Raw genomic sequence first — 16836 nt, 5'->3', positions numbered from 1 at the left:
TGCCATGGCTAATATGAGGAATTGTATTCAACACAAAAAACAGAGTGGGGTGCTTGAGGGAGAGGATTCCCGAAATTGTATCACTACACAGCAGACACACTAGGTAACTCTTTTGAAACACACTACGTATGGGCAGTCTCTTTTCATTACCTACGTATTTCAATAATCATTACCTACAGTTGCCATGTACAGCTGAGGAATTATGGTTACCAAAGTAATGTAGAGCCTCGCTCACCAGCATGTGTCTATAGCCTATATGCTTGGCATACAATGATATATTATCTGAATCAGGGCAACATATTGTAGTTTCCACACTTTGAACTTAGTGGTGGTTTTATGTGTGAGTGGGTCAGCAAGGATCTTTAGGTATGTGGCTATGGCTGCACAACTAACATTATGTCCCAACACCCTATCCCCTACATAGTTTACTATTTTGACAAGAGCCCTGTGGGCCCCGGTCAAAAGTAGTCCGCTATGCTTTTTTTTCTAAGAGTGTATATAGGGAGTAGGGTGCCATATGGGACAAGACCTAAAGCAGAGTCTTTGCAGGATATCTGACATTGCAGCTCAAAATGCCATCTCAGCACACCAGACCACATTGGGCAGCAAATATGTGAAACTTTCTTCAACCCCTACATTATCAACCCTGTTTTCCCAACCCTGGTTTTCCCAACCCAACCCTGGTTTTCCCAACCCAACCCTGGTTTTCCCAACACAACCCTGGTTTTCCCAACCCAACCCTGGTTTTCCCAACCCAACCCTGGGTAATTTCGTAACCCACTAACTATAAATGAGTGAATGTTGAAGGTGCAATTTTGGTGGCCCTTTCAGTCAGGACTGGGTGTAGGATAAGAATATGAATTTAATATAATTGTATTACAATTTAGTAAAGAGGAAAATAAGAGTCTGTGTTTATCTTTCTAGTAAATATCAGATGTGGGGTGCGTAAGAGAAGAATAATCCAGTTTAGAGTTTAAAAGTGTAAGCGCTCAAAACATCAGTGAAGACAAGATACATAAACGTTTCTTATTTTAATTACAAAAGGTGCTCAAATTGCAGCAAATATTTCAGCGCAGAATGTTTACATAAAATAAGCATTTTTTAGAGTGAGCAGTTTTAAAATGTATTTTATTCAATTAAATAATCACATATTTTCCGAGGCAATTAATTTACAATGTGATTCACAAGTGGTGAGGGAAATGTTGCACTTGAGCCATTCAACACAAGTCAGAAAAATAACTTTATTCATTACATTGATATCTGTTGACATAGAACAAACAAAATGTTACTGGTTGACATTCAACACATACAACTTTCCTTGCTGACAAATCACAAAATCAAGTATAGTAAATAGCATAACCATAAAGAAAAGTAGGAAATCTGAGGTTGAAATTAAGTTGAGTCACAACGACCCAGAAGCTCAGTCATACATAAAGAAACAACAACGCTCAAGTTAACCACCAAGCTTTTAATTCTAATGGAGGCTTTTTGGAACAACTTCTCTGGATACAGAACCCCTTCCCTCGCTTCTCTCCCAGGTTGTCTTTTTGACCCCCCACCCCCACCCCTCAATTGGTGTCACATTGATGGTTCAGTCAATTCGTGGTTTAGTAACGATTACATGATGCAGTCTCCTTCAACTCATGGTACCCCTGGTGGTTTGGCTCTGTAAGGAGACAGAGAGGGGAGTTAGGAGTGGGAATGACCACTAATTGTATCTGCTCTCTTGCTGTAGTTCCTAATAAAAGCCTCTTTTAGAATTATAGGCTTTCCAGTCCTGAGGAAAAACTCTCTAACATGTAGTACTTATTTATATTAGGCCTACTGGTATAGTAGTACATGTATAAGAAAACCATTTGTGGACAGTTAATATTTGTGGAAAGCATTTTTGTATCACAGCGTAGATGGAAAAGTTTGAATCAAAACTGCTATCTCAAGTGAAGTCCATTACTACTATTGCCTCCTCATCCAATATTCAGTAAGAGTAGAGTGGCTATTCAATGAAAACTGCTTACACCACCATCCGTTATTTAATTTGAACATCATCTGCAGTCTCACAGAGAGAGCTCCATCATTTTATAATTTTCTGAACATCCCAAACAATATAGGTGAACAATCCCACGAGCAGAATACGTTTGAGAGTGTAGATAAGAGTTACAGTACCCAGACTCATATTCTCCTCCACCAGAGGCCTGGAATCGGTGCAGTTGAACGCGTTTCCCCGGGCCGCTCCTAAAATGGTCATGATATCCACCAGGTTGAGCTTCCCTTCCTCCTGCAGCTCCTCCACTTCCTCCTCTAGCTCCTGTGCTGCCTCGGCCCTCTCCTCGATCTCCTCTGCCGTCAGCATCCCCGCGCCCTTCACGCCATTCCCCTTCCCGATCTGCGGGGATGCCAGCGAGCATACGGCCCTCAGCCTGCCATAAGACTGCAGATGCGCCACGTTAGCTCGCAAAAACAGCAGAAGAACGTTGAGGTCGTTGAGCGGGCAGCCCAGCTTGCGACCGCTGTTAAGTCCCAATGCGGGTAGAACCTCGTAGACCGACAATAGAGTCGTATCCCAACAGAAGAGGCGGACCAAGCTGAACAGCACGATAGGTACCAGAAGGACGTAGATAGCACCGTTAGCCACGCTAATAACCTGGAAGACCAGTTGACCGGTCATTTTGCACTGGACCAGTTCTGGGACCCAGTTTTGGTCGCGCAGCAAGCCGGTGCGGACAAAGCAGCTAAACTCATCCTGGAGAAAGGCGGATAGGTGGAAGTAGACAAGGTAGAGGCAGGAGGCAGACATGAAGGTGAGCAAGAGGAAGCCGCGCAGAAAGAGCATGCTGACCAGGAAGTAGGAGCCGTGCTTGCTCTGCATGTACCTCTCCAACAGGGGATACTCGAAGTAACGCTTCCGCTTGGCCCTGAAAAGAGACCATGGAAGAGATGGGGTTAGAGGACAGTTGGCTCAAACACACTTTCATGTTATTGGCTCTGATGTTTGGTAATGGAGGTTGTGTGAGTATCTAAAGCATTTATCATAGTATTCAAGATTTAAATAGTCAGTCACATAACTGCCTAAATAGGGTCTTGTTTTCAGTTTCCATTTCAGATACTTTTAGCTGTAATTAGCTTACTTTTGTTTTTATAGAAACTCAAAGATATATTTCTTAATGGCCACAGCCATGGCAATTACAAACAACAGGAACATGTTTGCCACTCAAAAATCATTGTATAAGGCAGGGTTTCCCAAACTCGGGCCTGGGATCCCCCTGACTGGACCTTTAGTTTTTTTTCCTAGCACCACACAGCGGATTCAAATAGGTGGAGATTCACACAAAGAAAAAAAACATGATGGATCAGAGGTATAAAAAAAATAAGAAAAAAAGAAAAGATATTTAAGTAAAATGCATAATCAGCATGAGTGACATATAGGCATCAGATTATTTGGATGAGTCATTGAATGAAATGTCCAGTAGATATTTTTTAATTTTGCATTTGAAGGAGTTGAAGCTGTTGCAGTGCTTGAGGTAGTCTGGGAGACAGTACAAAACAGACCTACAGTATGTAAATAGTGCCTTCGGAAAGTATTCAGACACATTGACTTTTTAGACATTTTATTACGTTACAGCCTTATTCTAAAATGTATTAAATAGTTTTTCCCTCCATCTACACACATTACCCCATAATGACACAGGTTTTTAGAAATGTTTGCTAATTTAAAAAATGGAAAAAAATGAAATATCACATTTACATAAGTATTCAGACCCTTACTCAGTACTTTGTTGAAGCACCTTCGGCAGCGATTACAGACTTGAATCTTCTTGGGTATGACGGTACAGGCTTGACACACCTGTATTTGGGGAGTTTCTCCCATTCTTCTCTGCAGATCCTCTCAAGCTCTGTCAGGTTGGATGGGGAGCGTTGCTGCACAGCTATTTTCAGGTCGACCCAGAGATGTTTGATCGGGTTCAAGTCCGGGCTCTGGCTGGGCCACTCAAAAACATTCACAGACTTGTCCCGAAGCCACTCCTGTGTTGTCTTGGCTGTGTGCTTAGGGTTGTTGTCCTGTTGGAAGGTGAACCTTCACCCCAGTTTAAGGTCCTGAGCGCTCTGAAGCATGTTTTCATTTAGGATCTCTCTGTACTTTGCTCTGTTCATCTATGCCTCAATCCTGACTAGTCTCCCAGTCCCTGCCGCTGAAAAACATCCCCACAGCATGATGTTGCCACCACCATGCTTCACCATAGGGATGGTGCCAGTTTTCCTCCAGATGTGACCCTTGGCATTCAGGCCAAAAAGTTCAACCTTGGTTTCATCAGACCAGAGAATCTTGTTTCTCATGGTCTGGGAATCTTTATATGCCTTTTGGCAAACTCCAAGCAGGCTGTCATGTGCCTTTTACTGAGGAGTGGCTTCTGTCTGGTCACTCTACCATAAAGGCCTGATTGGTGGAGTGCTGCAGAGATGGTTGTCCTTCTGGAATGTTCTCCCATCTCCACAGAGGAACTCTAGAGCTCTGTCAGAGTGACCATCGGGTTCTTGGTCACCTCCCTGACCGAGACCCTTGTACCCCGATTGCTCAGTTTGGCCGGGCGGCCAGTTATAGGAGAAAGGCGGATTGGTGGTTTGGTGATTCCAAATTTCTTCCAATTGAGAATGATGGAGGCCACTGTGTTCTTGGGGACCTTCTAATGCTGCAGAAATGTTTTGGTACCCTTCTACAGATCTGTGCCTCGACACAATCCTGTGCTCTACGGACAATTCCTTCGAACTCATAGCTTGTTTTTTGCTCTGACATGCACTGTCAACTGTGGGACCTTATATAGACAGGTGTGTACCTTTCCAAATCATGTCCAATCAATAGGATTTACCACATGTGGACTCCAATCAAATTGTAGAAACATCTCAAGGATGATCAATGGAAACAGGATGCACCGGAGCTCAATTTCGAGTCTCATAGCAAAGTCTGATTACTTATGTAAATACAGTATTTCTGTTTTTAATTGTTAATACATTTGCAAAAATGTCTAAAAACCTGTTTTTGTTTGTCATTGTGGGGTACTGTTTGTAGGTTCATGAGAGAAGAAAAAAAACAATTTCATCAATTTTAGAATAAGGCTGTAACGTAACAAAATGTAGAAAAAGTCAAGGGGTCTGAATACTTTCCGAAGGGCCTGTAAGTAATGGAAAATGTACCAAATCTTTTACGGAAAAAAGGGGTGTGGAGATCTTGTAGAATAATGATGAACCGGAGTTTGAAATTTCAATTTTTTATGAGTTTGAAAAGAAACAGGCATTAGATTTATTTTGAACTGGAATACAAATAAACAGACTTGAAGTTGATCGATATCATAAATATTGAGGGTTTGAAGGTGATGAAAGAGTGGAGAGGAACTGGCACGACTGTCGGAGTATGTTGCCATTCTCACAAAACGCTTTTGAAGAATTAAAATGTTATCGAGGTTGCTTATTTAAGTACTATATTGCAATATGACATGACTGGATAGATTAAGTTGTAGTATACATTCAAAATGATGTTAAGATCATTGTAATTGGATATACGGAAAATCGTTTATTTAAAAAAATGATTTACGTTTAAGGACAATGTATTTGCTTTGAAGCAATTGTCTTTTTTTTTTTACCTCTCCTGAACATGATCTCTTAATTTGCATTTAAACGTCATCATATTGTTTTAAATTTTCCTGTGTGCAAATGAATAAAAATAGACATACATTTTAAGCCTGCTTACTTCCCCTCTTCCCCAGTCCAAAATTCCTGCCTCAACCAATCTGTCTGGATCTATCTCTGCCACAATCTTGCCACATCCACTCTCACCTCTCAAGCTCGGCCTGGAAGGTGAAGGGGTTCTGGGTGTTCTGGCGCATCTCCAGGATGCTCTGAGCCAATCGCACGGAGCGGTTGTACGATTTGTCCAGCTCGTCAATGATGAAGAGCAGGTCGGAGCCCAACGACGGCATGACCAGGAAACGCCAGATGAGGGCAGGCAGGTACATCATCATGGCCATAGCCAACAGAGAGTACGGGAACATCTGAGAGGGAGGGAGGGAGAGAGGAAAGAAAGGAGGGAAGGTGAGAAAGAAATGAAGAGGAAGGGAGGGGACGGAGAGGTAGAGAGAAAGAGAAGAGAACAGAAAAAAGAGTGAGAGAAAGAGTGAAAGTATAAGAGAAAAGAAATGAAGGAGAGGTGTAGATAAAGAGAGTGATTTACAGTCTACATTTTAAATCAGGAAGATTAATGACTTTAACGGATGCTCCTCATTGTGACATTAAGGAAGCAAGAGGCACTTTTAATTCTAAAGTAATGACGATTACTGTACAAACAAATGATACAAATCCAGCGCTCCATATCTCTCTCCATATCTACTCACAATATTGCCTAACTTTCCATGTTGAACACCTAAAACTCCATAAATGTGTACTGTACAACTAAGAAACACACAGACAGACAAACACAGACACTCCGCACAAGCTTGTGACACAGCTCCTTACCCTCATCTGAACAGACTGTCCACCAAATACACCAAAATACACAAATGGACACAGCACACGTTTAACTCCATCATTATACCCATGAGCATGAGATTCATGTCTTACTTAGACAGCCCAGTATTTATAGAACTACTTATTACATATTTATAGTGTAACGATTTTCATCGTTGAATGAAGAGTAGTCGGACCAAAGCGCAGCGTGGTAAGTGTTCATGTTATAATTTTATTAAAACAGAACACTAAACAAAAATAACAAAGAGAATGAACGCAACCGAAACAGTCCTGTAAGGTGCAGCAACACAAAACAGAAAACAACTACCCCCAAAACCAACATGGACAACGGCAACCTAAATAGGCTCCCCAATCAAAGACAACGAGAAACAGCTGTCTCTGATTGGGAACCAACTCAGGCCATCATAAACCTAATTACCCCTAGACCATACAAAATCCCCATAGATAAACAAAAACCCTAGACAAGACACAAACCCCTAGACAATACAAAAACTAAACAAACCACCCTTGTCACTCCCTGACCTAACCAAAAAATAAAGAAAACAAATATAACTAAAGTCAGGGCGTGACATATAGAACCCATCTAAAATGACACATCTGAGCTTTGAAATGAATTGCTAATCCCCTCAGTAACAGAAACCTCAGGTCTTGTCACAGTGTTTTTATTGTGTTACTATTTTATTATTTTAAACTTCAGTTTATTTGGTAAATATTCTTGAACTGCACTGTTGGTTAAGGGCCTGTAAGTAAGCATTTCACGGTAAGGTCTACACTTGTTGTATTCGGCGCATGTGACAAATAAAGTTTGATTTGATTTTTGTTTAATAATGTTATGTCTGGAGAAATCTTTAAACGTCCCTTTTAATAAGATATATATATATTTTTTCCTATTTCACCTTTATTTAACCAAGTAGGCCAGTTGAGAACACGTTCTCATTTACAACTGCGACCTGGCCAAGATAAAGCAAAGCAGTGCGACAAAAAACAACACAGAGTTACACATGGGATAAACAAAAGTACAGTCAATAACACAATAGGAAAATCTATATACAGTGTGTGCAAATGGAGTAAGGAGGTAAGGCAATAAATAGGCCAATAGTAGCGAAGTAATTCCAATTTAGCAAATTAACACTGGAGTGATAGATGTGCAGATGATGATGTGCAAGTAGAAATACTGGTGTGCAAAAGAGCAAAAAAAGTAAATAAAAACAAAATGGGGATGAGGTAGGTAGATGGATGGGCTATTTACAGATGGGCTATTTACAGATGGGCTGTGCACAGCTGCAGCAATCGGTAAGCTGCTCAGATAGCTGATGCTTAAAGTTGGTGAGGGAGATATGAGTCTCCAACTTCAGTGCTTTTTGTAATTCGTTCCAGTCATTGTCAGCAGAGAACTGGAAGGAAAGGTGGCCAAAGTAGGTATTGGCTTTGGGGATGACCAGTGAGATATACCTGCTGGAGCACGTGCTATGGGTGGGTGTTGTTATCGTGACCAGTGAGCTAAGACAGAACATTACCTAGCAAAGACTTATAGATGACCTGGAGCCAGTGGGTTTGGCGACGAATATGTAGCAAGGGCCAGCAACCTCATGGGTTTCTATCTTAACTTCTTTGGGATAGGGGGCGGTATTTTGACGTCCGGATGAAAAGCGTGCCCAAAGTAAACTGCCTGCTACTCAGGCCCAGAAGCTAGGATATGCATATAATTAGTAGATCTGGATAGACAACACTCTAAAGTTTCGACAACTGTTACAATAATGTCTGTGAGTAAAACAGAACTGAAATGGCAGGCGAAACCCCAAGGACAAACCATCCCCCCCAAAAATAATTTTCATCCTACCACTGATTTCAATGGCTGGCACTTTTATAATAGGGGCGAATCGTGCCCAATCGCAGTTCCTACGGCTTCCACTAGATGTCAACAGGCTTTAGAAAGAGTTTCAGGCTGGTTTTTGGAAAAATTAGCTAGAAATTGTAGTTTTTCTAGGTGGCTCCCATTTTGGCTGTAGTGTTTTCAAGCGTGTGAATGAGAGCGCGTTCTTTGGTATTTTTCTTTGTTAAAGACAATAACGATTCTCCGTCTTAAATGTTATCCTTTATTTGCATATCAGGGTACCTAAGGTTTGATAATAAACGTTGATTGACTTGTTTGGATAAGTTTATTGGTAACGTTTGGGATTCATTTGTATGCATTTTGAAGGAGGGAAAAAGAGTGGATTTTTGACTGAAGTGCGCCAGCTAAACTGAGGTTTTATGGATACAAAGAAGGACTTGATCTAACAAAAGGACAATTTGTAATGTAACTGGGACCTTTTATAGTGCCAACAGAAGAAGATCTTCAAAGGTAAGGCATATATTATATTTATATTTACTATTTCTGACTTTCGTGTCGCAACTCCCTGGTTGAAAATGATTTGTTATGCATTTGTGTGCTGGGCGGTGTCCTCAGATAATCGCATGGTTTGCTTTCGCCGTAAAGCCTATGTTCTATGTTCATTTTCTATGTTTTGTATTTCTTTGGTTTTGGCCGGGTGTGGTTCTCAATCAGAGGCAGCTGTCTATCGTTGTCTCTGATTGAGAATCATACTTAGGTAGCTTTTCCCCACCGATGCTTTGTGGGTAGTTGTTTTCTGTTTTCTGTTTCTGCACCTGACAGAACTGTTTCGGTTTTGTTCGTTCTCTTTGTTGTTTTGTTATTTAGAGTTCAGTTTTATTAATAAATCATGAACACTTACCACGCTGCGCTTTGGTCCACTCCTTATTCATCAGACGACCGTTACAGGTGAATCATGCGTGACTCCATCATTTGTAAAGTTTTAATAAAAAAAAATTGGTAGCATTTCTATTTTGAAGATTGAAAAAGAATTAGGTAGCTGCATTTGTTAGCTAAATAAGTGAAACTTAAAGTGAAAAAAAATTGCAATCTCTTTGTCTATATATTGCTTCTCCTTCATTTTTGAAGAAATTCATTTAAAAACTGTTCAACTATTGTCTTTCTCTCTCTTTGAGTCAACTACTCACCACATGTTATGCAGTGCATTGCTAGCTAGCTGTAGCTTATGCTTTCAGTACTAAAGTCATTCTCTGATCCTTTGATTGGGTGGACAACATGTCAGTTTATGCTGCAAGACCTGATAGGTTGGAGGACGTCCTCCAGAAGTTGTAATTACTGTGTAAGTCTATGGAAAAGGGTGAGAACCATGAGCCTCCTAGGTTTTGTATTGAAGTCAAAGTACCCAGAGGAAGACAGAAGCTAGCTGTCCTCTGGCTACACCATGGTGCTACCCTACAGAGTTCTGTTGAGTCTACTGTAGATCTTTATTGCAGAACAGTGTGTTTTAATCAGTTATTTGGTGACGTGAATATATTTCGTATCGTTTTATCTCAAAAGGATAACTTTTTAAATGTGTTACAACTTTATTTTTATGAAATTCACTGAGGAGGATGGTCCTCCCCTTCCTCCTCTGTGGAGCCTCCACTGATCCACTTACATTACACTGTTGTCATGGCAAAGACAGAAACAATGTTTCCATGGTCTTCATCACCTGACAAAGAGCAACCATTTACATAAGTTGCATTACCTTCCTGTGCCACAGTGGAACTGACAACATTTTAGCAACATGACATCTTATAAACATCTGTTCATATACACCCCCAGGAAGAATATGATACCACTTAGATATGGTCATTTTCATACTTTCATAGAATGTTTGGGAATGATGGCATTTGTGATATTCCTATAGCAATATAGATTGGGAAAGCGTCCATGCGTTTGGACAATTAATAGACACTGCAGTAAATAAAACCTAATAAAACATGTCAGTCTTGTCCAGGAATGGACTCTAAACAGACCGGTGTGCCATAGACAATCAGAGCTAGAGTAGGCCAATATGCAAATAAGCATTTGTCAAACGGGCTTGCCATCATTCACTTTGAACTGGACTGTGTGTTTACAGGTAGTAGCAACAGCGCGACTTTAGATCATTAGAAAGCATTCGCGAAAAGCCACAAAATACACCTGAATGTATTTCTACTATATGTAAATACCACGGGAGTCCTCTTACATTTGTGAACTTTACAGCGCTATTGATCAAACAACCACGAACAGGTATGCTCTCTCTCCCTCAGTTGCCTATGCACATCAACAACAACAAGATAAACAACTAATGTTGGCTAGTACGAGATGAGCACAAATCTAACAATGGAACAGTAGATAAACCCTCTCAAACATTTTCAGCTTGTAGTTGGCCGTCAAAATTGCACTGATAAATTATGGGGAATAGTAGCCGGTTTGTCCTTCTGCAGCTTGCCTGCCAATGCATGCTTGTCCCTACCCACGTCTTAATAACTGAATGGGAACTTGCCTGCCTCCTCACCCATTTGATCGATGCCAAGTACATTTGATTGACAACTCAGAGATATGTTAACAGTCAATTAAGCTCAGCATAGCTAGGTAACAAAGTGATTCACATTTCTTGCTAGCAAACCAAATGACACCGCTCACCCACTCACCTAATAATATCATCCCAGAACCGTTAGGCTCTGTGTTTTTGGTTTACTAAATAAATAGCTTTATAAATAGACAAGCTAGCCTATTAGCCACATTATGACTGACATTGCCCTTTGCTAGGTTGATTGTATTGACATTCCCAGCCTTCGTTACATTCGTCTGTTTTTGTCCTAAAGATTGACTCATTGAAACTGAATCCCGATTGGCTGGAGGCAGCAAACAATGCACCAGGCCAGCTGTGATTTACAACCTGATAGCAATATTTGTTGGACTACCAAGAAATGTATTGGTGAATTATATTGATAATGCATTGAACTGTATACATCTATTCTGCCAACAATGCCTTACTCTACGTCATGAAATGTTGAGAACCTCTTATAAAGTTGGTTTAGTAACATACACTGGGAATTTGATATTTATGACTGACCTTATGATCGTTTGTTTCATTTTATTATTTTTTTATTTTTTTTATTTAACCTTTATTTAACTAGGCAAGTCAGTTAAGAACAAATTCTTATTTACAATGACGGCCTACCCCGGGCAAACCCGGACGACGCTGGGCCAATTGTGCGCCGCCCTATGAGCATATCTGCATTTTCATATCTGCAAAGTAGTTAAAACACTGTCAGCTCCACTTTAAGGTGTGTGCAAATGTCTCTCGTTCCATCAGAACATAACAGAGCTTTACCTTGTGCACCCAGAGGGATCGCTCCTCAAAGTTTCCATCTGTGTCAAACTCATGGTGCATCAGGGAGTCCCAGCAGTACGTGTCCACGTAGGCTGCCTGCTTGGCTGTAAAGTTATTGGGGGGGAAACAGCTGATCTGTGGGCCTAGAGGAAAAACATTAACTATTTTGTAAAGGTATTACGATGACATAAAGATGCATGCATGTGCACACACATAACATACTTGCATAGGCATAAATGAGAGAGAGAGAGAGAGAGAGAGAGAGAGAGAGAGAGAGTCCTTAATGTGTACGTGTCCCTTTTCCAGAAGCAGAAATGTAAAAAAAATCTAAATCATATGTTTCTAAATGGAAAACTGGGTTTTAAAATAGGGTGGTATTACTCTACTAATGTGTAAGGGTTTTTCAGGACCGAGCCCAGCCAGCTCCACCATACAGATGGTTGAACCACAGAGCCAGGGGTCCACACCCTTCCCGTCAGTCTATCTCCCCTACAGCAGTGCCGGGAGGGCATGGTAGGGCGACGGGCGTGCCCCTTGCGCTTCAGAGGAAACCCTGAGTTAAATGCCGGACGCCTATTTTTATAGACAGCCTCCACATCCATGAGAGTCTCCTAAAAGAAGCTCATGCAACCATAAATTTACTGACAGGACATGCAGAAGGCTTATGCTGCGCCCATAATGTTAGTATGTCATTACTGTTCATGGACAGATTACATGTAACACAATGTAGATGTGAAACTGTGTGTGTGTGTGTGTGTGTGTGTGTGTGTGTGCGTGCGTGCGTGCGTGCGTGCGTGCGTGCGTGCGTGCGTGCGTGCGTGCGTGTGTGTGTGTGTGCGTGTGTGTGTGTGTGTGTGCGTGTCTTTTAGTAAATTGAGATAGCTGGATAGACTATTTAACAAGACCGTCAGGTTACAAGGGAACACTGACAGCAACAAAGCATGTTCCTTCTACCACAGACAGTTTGACAAAGAACCCCTATTGCCATCCCTATCTTGCTTGTTACACATTGTACAACAAGGGCTCCTTCTCACCCAGCTATGTGTAGCTGTGGCAGAAATCTTGTCTGCAGCCGCAGGTGCACACAACACACACAACACACCAACCAGACAATGAACGAAAGATAAAGCAGAAAACAAACCAGATAAGAAGGGCCAAGATCCATCAACTGTTCCTAGACTGTTTTCCGTTTTGCAACATCTTCCAGTTAATTAACATATCCTATCATTTGACTTCGATAGAGAGCTGCAAAAACAGCAGGTTGCCTGTAATTACCGAGCAATGCGGCGTCGGTGAACGCTGCTCTCAATCATCCCCCTTCCTTTAAGCATCTGTAGCGGCTGATTATAGGCCAGCTCCGTAGGAAGACGATCGTTAGCTCAATGTCAATGAAACGAGGAAATAAGCTTGTCTGTACGTAGCCTGTTATGGCTGCCGCTACCACACACATTGTTGTGTGTTAGTGTTGTTGCTGCAGTTGACCAAGGTTGGGGTCCAGTACATGTCAACTCAAATCAGGAAACAAAGGTAAATGCTATGAATACATGTAAAGACTTCATTGAAAATAATAGGATACTGCTGCAATTCATGAGAGGCGTTTGAATGAACTTTTTGAATAGTTAATCGAATAGCCTAAACACAGGTTCTCACTCCCCCACAGTGAAGGGAAAAGACTAGAGAGAAGAGACTAGAGAGAGAAACATGAGGCAAAGGAAAAGATAATGAGGCAGATGACACAATGATACATGGGACAAAAGAGGTGTGAGAAAAGAAAAAATAACACAGAAAAGGAAACGATGGGCAAAAAGAGAGGAAAGAAAATGAATATCTCATAATGGGCCAAATGTGCAGCAAAACAAGGGGAGGGAGAGAGACAGACTGACTGACCGATGGAGATTTCGCGAGCGAAGGCCATGGACACCAGCAGTAAGGGCAGCCCCACGGACACAAACTTGATGACCTTGTCAAGTGGCAGCTCCAGCTCCAGGTGACCGATGCGGCTGCCGCCAGCGCCGTCGCGTAGCAGGGCGTCTGACAGCATGGCCTGGGCAGCTGCATTAGCGATGGACATCTTGGGGCCTAGAAAGGGACAGAAAAATGTTGGATTTACTCCAACCTGAGTCCACTGAGACTTGATAGCACTAAGCTCTATGGAGCATGAAGAGTTTTTAGCCTGGGCACGATCTAATCCCAACTAACAACCAAGAGTTTTTGGGTTAGCTAGGGAAAATAGATGTCCTACCCTGTAGCATATTAGAATGTACTTTGTATTCAGTACTTTGTATTCTTTAATTATTGATACATATTTCAGATTGCCCATGTATAGTTTTGATGTCCAATTTGAGAATTAAAACTGGTATTCTTTGTGTGACGGAATCATAACTGTATGCTAAACTATGGCTAAGGATGAGAAGAGACAAATGGTATCAGATATTTCTCTTCATTTGACAATACTGTACCACCATAAGGTAAATACCAAACATACATCAGTCATTTAAACCATTGAAATAAATACCACTTATTCTACGCACCTCTAGCTCCCTAAATGTCAACAGGCTTTAAATCATGATAATAAAAAAGCCTCCACGTTACCTTCAATCTGCCTGCTCTTTCCAGTGACCGGTGACTGGAGGATGGAAATCCAGAAATTAAATGCAGTGAGACAACTGAACCAAACGGACCTCTGAAGACCAGAGCTGTGTTGGCGAGGCCCTTAAATAGTCCACGAGGGCCCTGCTAAATGAGAGGCTGGGACTGGGCTGGACTGGGCCTGGCTCCTGGGTCTATGGGTCTAATTACAAGGGACCACTGTTGCTGTGTGCTGGAGCCCAGATGGCAGTAGGGAGCGGGGGTGTGTGTGTGTGTGTGTGTGTGTGTGTGTGTGTGTGTGTGTGTGTGTGTGTGTGTGTGTGTGTGTGTGTGTGTGTGTGTGTGTGTGTGTGTGTGTGTGTGTGTGTGTGTTTGGACTTACGTGTGCATGTGTGTACCTATGAGACACTGCCCTTGCTATCCACTGATGTTCCAACCATGCTCTTGACTGCCATGGCAGCAGACCACTTCAAACAAGGCCCCAGCACCAGTGGCTTTTCCTGCCTCTTTCATTTCCCTTCCTATTTCTACCTCAGGTTGGCTCCAGAGATGGTGCTTCTAGCGCATAGTATGGAGGATGGCAGTTACATTTAGGCTCTGTCTGCTACAGCTATTTCAGTACTGCTGATGGGACTGATAACCTTATGCTCCTTTCTGACTGTAACACCCGTGTTACACTAATGTATACACCCGTATGTTATACTGTGGAAACTTTTGTTCCCATAGCTAGGGCTGACAGTGAAGACTTGTGAAGAGCAGAATCAACAACCTCTGCAGAATCAAAACAGTTACTTTGCTAGAAGCCATTAGCCTCTGTGTAAAAACAAAATATTAAAAGTTCACAGTTAGTCATTGTTATGTAAATGCAAGCTAAAAAGTACCAATGGCCGTAGGTTTGCTGGAGCCATAGCCCAGTGAGACACAGGTGCCAGCCCGCCCGGGGGGGGGGGGGGGGGGATATGGATGTAGTACCAGTCAAAAAATTGGACACACCTACTCATTCAAGGGTTTTTCTTTATTTTTACTATTTTCTACATTGTAGAATAATGCTGTGTCCAAACTTTTGACTGGTACTGTACGTGCGTCCAAGTTTGTGTGTGTGTGCATACCAGTGATAAACTGCAGAATGTCTGAAATCAATGTATAATGGCGATCTACAGAAGATCTTAGTTGTATCATATTCAGCAAATGTGAAGTGATAATCTGTATTTATATGGATCACACAAATGAAAAGCTGGGAAGACATCTGTGTGGTACCCAAATCATAGGCTTGATTAACAACCGGTGAGTGGGATATAAGACAAAGAAAATGTAAGAGGTTTCTCTACATTGAGGCCGTTTGGTCTGAGAGTCATCTGTAATTTGGGTAGTTCGTTTACGGCAGGATTCAGTTAAAAACATGGAGAGCTGTGGTTATTCTCTAATACTTGGAACTCTTGTGGTCTTTCTTGTTTGCAAAGCAGAGGCCCAGCGTTGGGTTAGTGTCAGCCTGCAACAGGTAGTGTGACTGGGGTGAACTTTTCTGACAGGAGCACTAGAGCAAGACTTATCAATGAGCAACAGGCACACATTCATGACAACATGTGGGGTTATCTTTAGTGCCTTCACAATGTGCTTCCTCTGAGTGATGTAGATAGAACAACCACCACAACAGATAAGGGTACTGAAATATGACATCATCATTCACAGCTATTTGGATTGTATTTCCTAATCTGGAGACAGGGAGGAGGGCTGGGGCTATTACACTGTCAAGATGCTGTTATGATGTATAATGACACAAAACTTCACACATTCACTGTGTCATACTCATACAGTTTCTATAATAGGCTCAGACTAAGCCTGTCCTAATATGTACACTGTATGCTCAAGATGTGCGATCAATGTCATATGCACACAAATGGAACTGTACACATTTTTCTGCCTCAAAAGGATACTCAAACGAGTAGCTTTATATCTTTAATTATTAAAAATGGTCTATTGAAACAGAATAGATTATGACATTAATGTGTACAAACGAAAATAAAAAAAATCGCCTATTGTCACTTGCGCTGGAAGAACCATTTAAAAAAATAAGCAATCAAGAAAATGAATAATGAAGAACATACTTCACAAAGACCAAGGAAAATTCAAGAACAGGTTTTTCTTTTCAAGACATCACATCAGAAATAGGTGACTCCATTTTGTGGATTTCATTTAGCACAAAAAGAGAGCTGAAATTAGTTTTCACAGTTTCTTCAAATCCTTCACGTAAAAGATATGGCAGGAATTTAACTATTCTCTTTAAATCTCCAGGCTTCTGCTTCAAATTGAATTTTTCTTGCAAAGGTTGTCAGTTAATATGAATTGAGGACATCACCTCTCTCCATGTTGGTGTGTTTTTCTTTAACTCAATGAGACACTTACCAGGGCAGTATTTTGTTTGTCATGTGAATTCTCAATGTGACATTTTTTACAGTCTAGAGATTTTGTCAGCTTGACTGGCCATCAGTATCTTCGATAACTCAGATTCACGCAATTGCAAGACCTCCAGAACGTC

General features: G+C 41.5%; 1 protein-coding gene across 1 annotated transcript in view; it reads right to left on the bottom strand.

Annotated features, from left to right (window-relative positions):
• Window positions 1–1116: 1116 nt before the first annotated feature.
• LOC129869115 (uncharacterized) overlaps window positions 1117–16836 on the bottom strand; it is a 138230-nt gene continuing 122510 nt past the window's right edge. Inside the window, exons 15-18 of the mRNA XM_055943618.1 lie at window positions 13599–13905; window positions 11712–11854; window positions 5827–6041; window positions 1117–2912 (exon numbers count right to left, since the gene is read on the bottom strand). Of these exons, the coding sequence (XP_055799593.1) occupies window positions 2072–2912; window positions 5827–6041; window positions 11712–11854; window positions 13599–13905 (1506 nt within the window). The 3' untranslated portion in view covers window positions 1117–2071. The remainder of the gene's footprint in view (window positions 2913–5826; window positions 6042–11711; window positions 11855–13598; window positions 13906–16836) is intronic.

The sequence above is a fragment of the Salvelinus fontinalis genome, chromosome 13, assembly GCF_029448725.1.
Source record: "Salvelinus fontinalis isolate EN_2023a chromosome 13, ASM2944872v1, whole genome shotgun sequence".
Taxonomy (NCBI): Eukaryota; Metazoa; Chordata; class Actinopteri; order Salmoniformes; family Salmonidae; genus Salvelinus; species Salvelinus fontinalis.
Note: the sequence above shows the minus strand (reverse complement) of the source record. Positions and strands in the feature narration are given on the sequence as shown.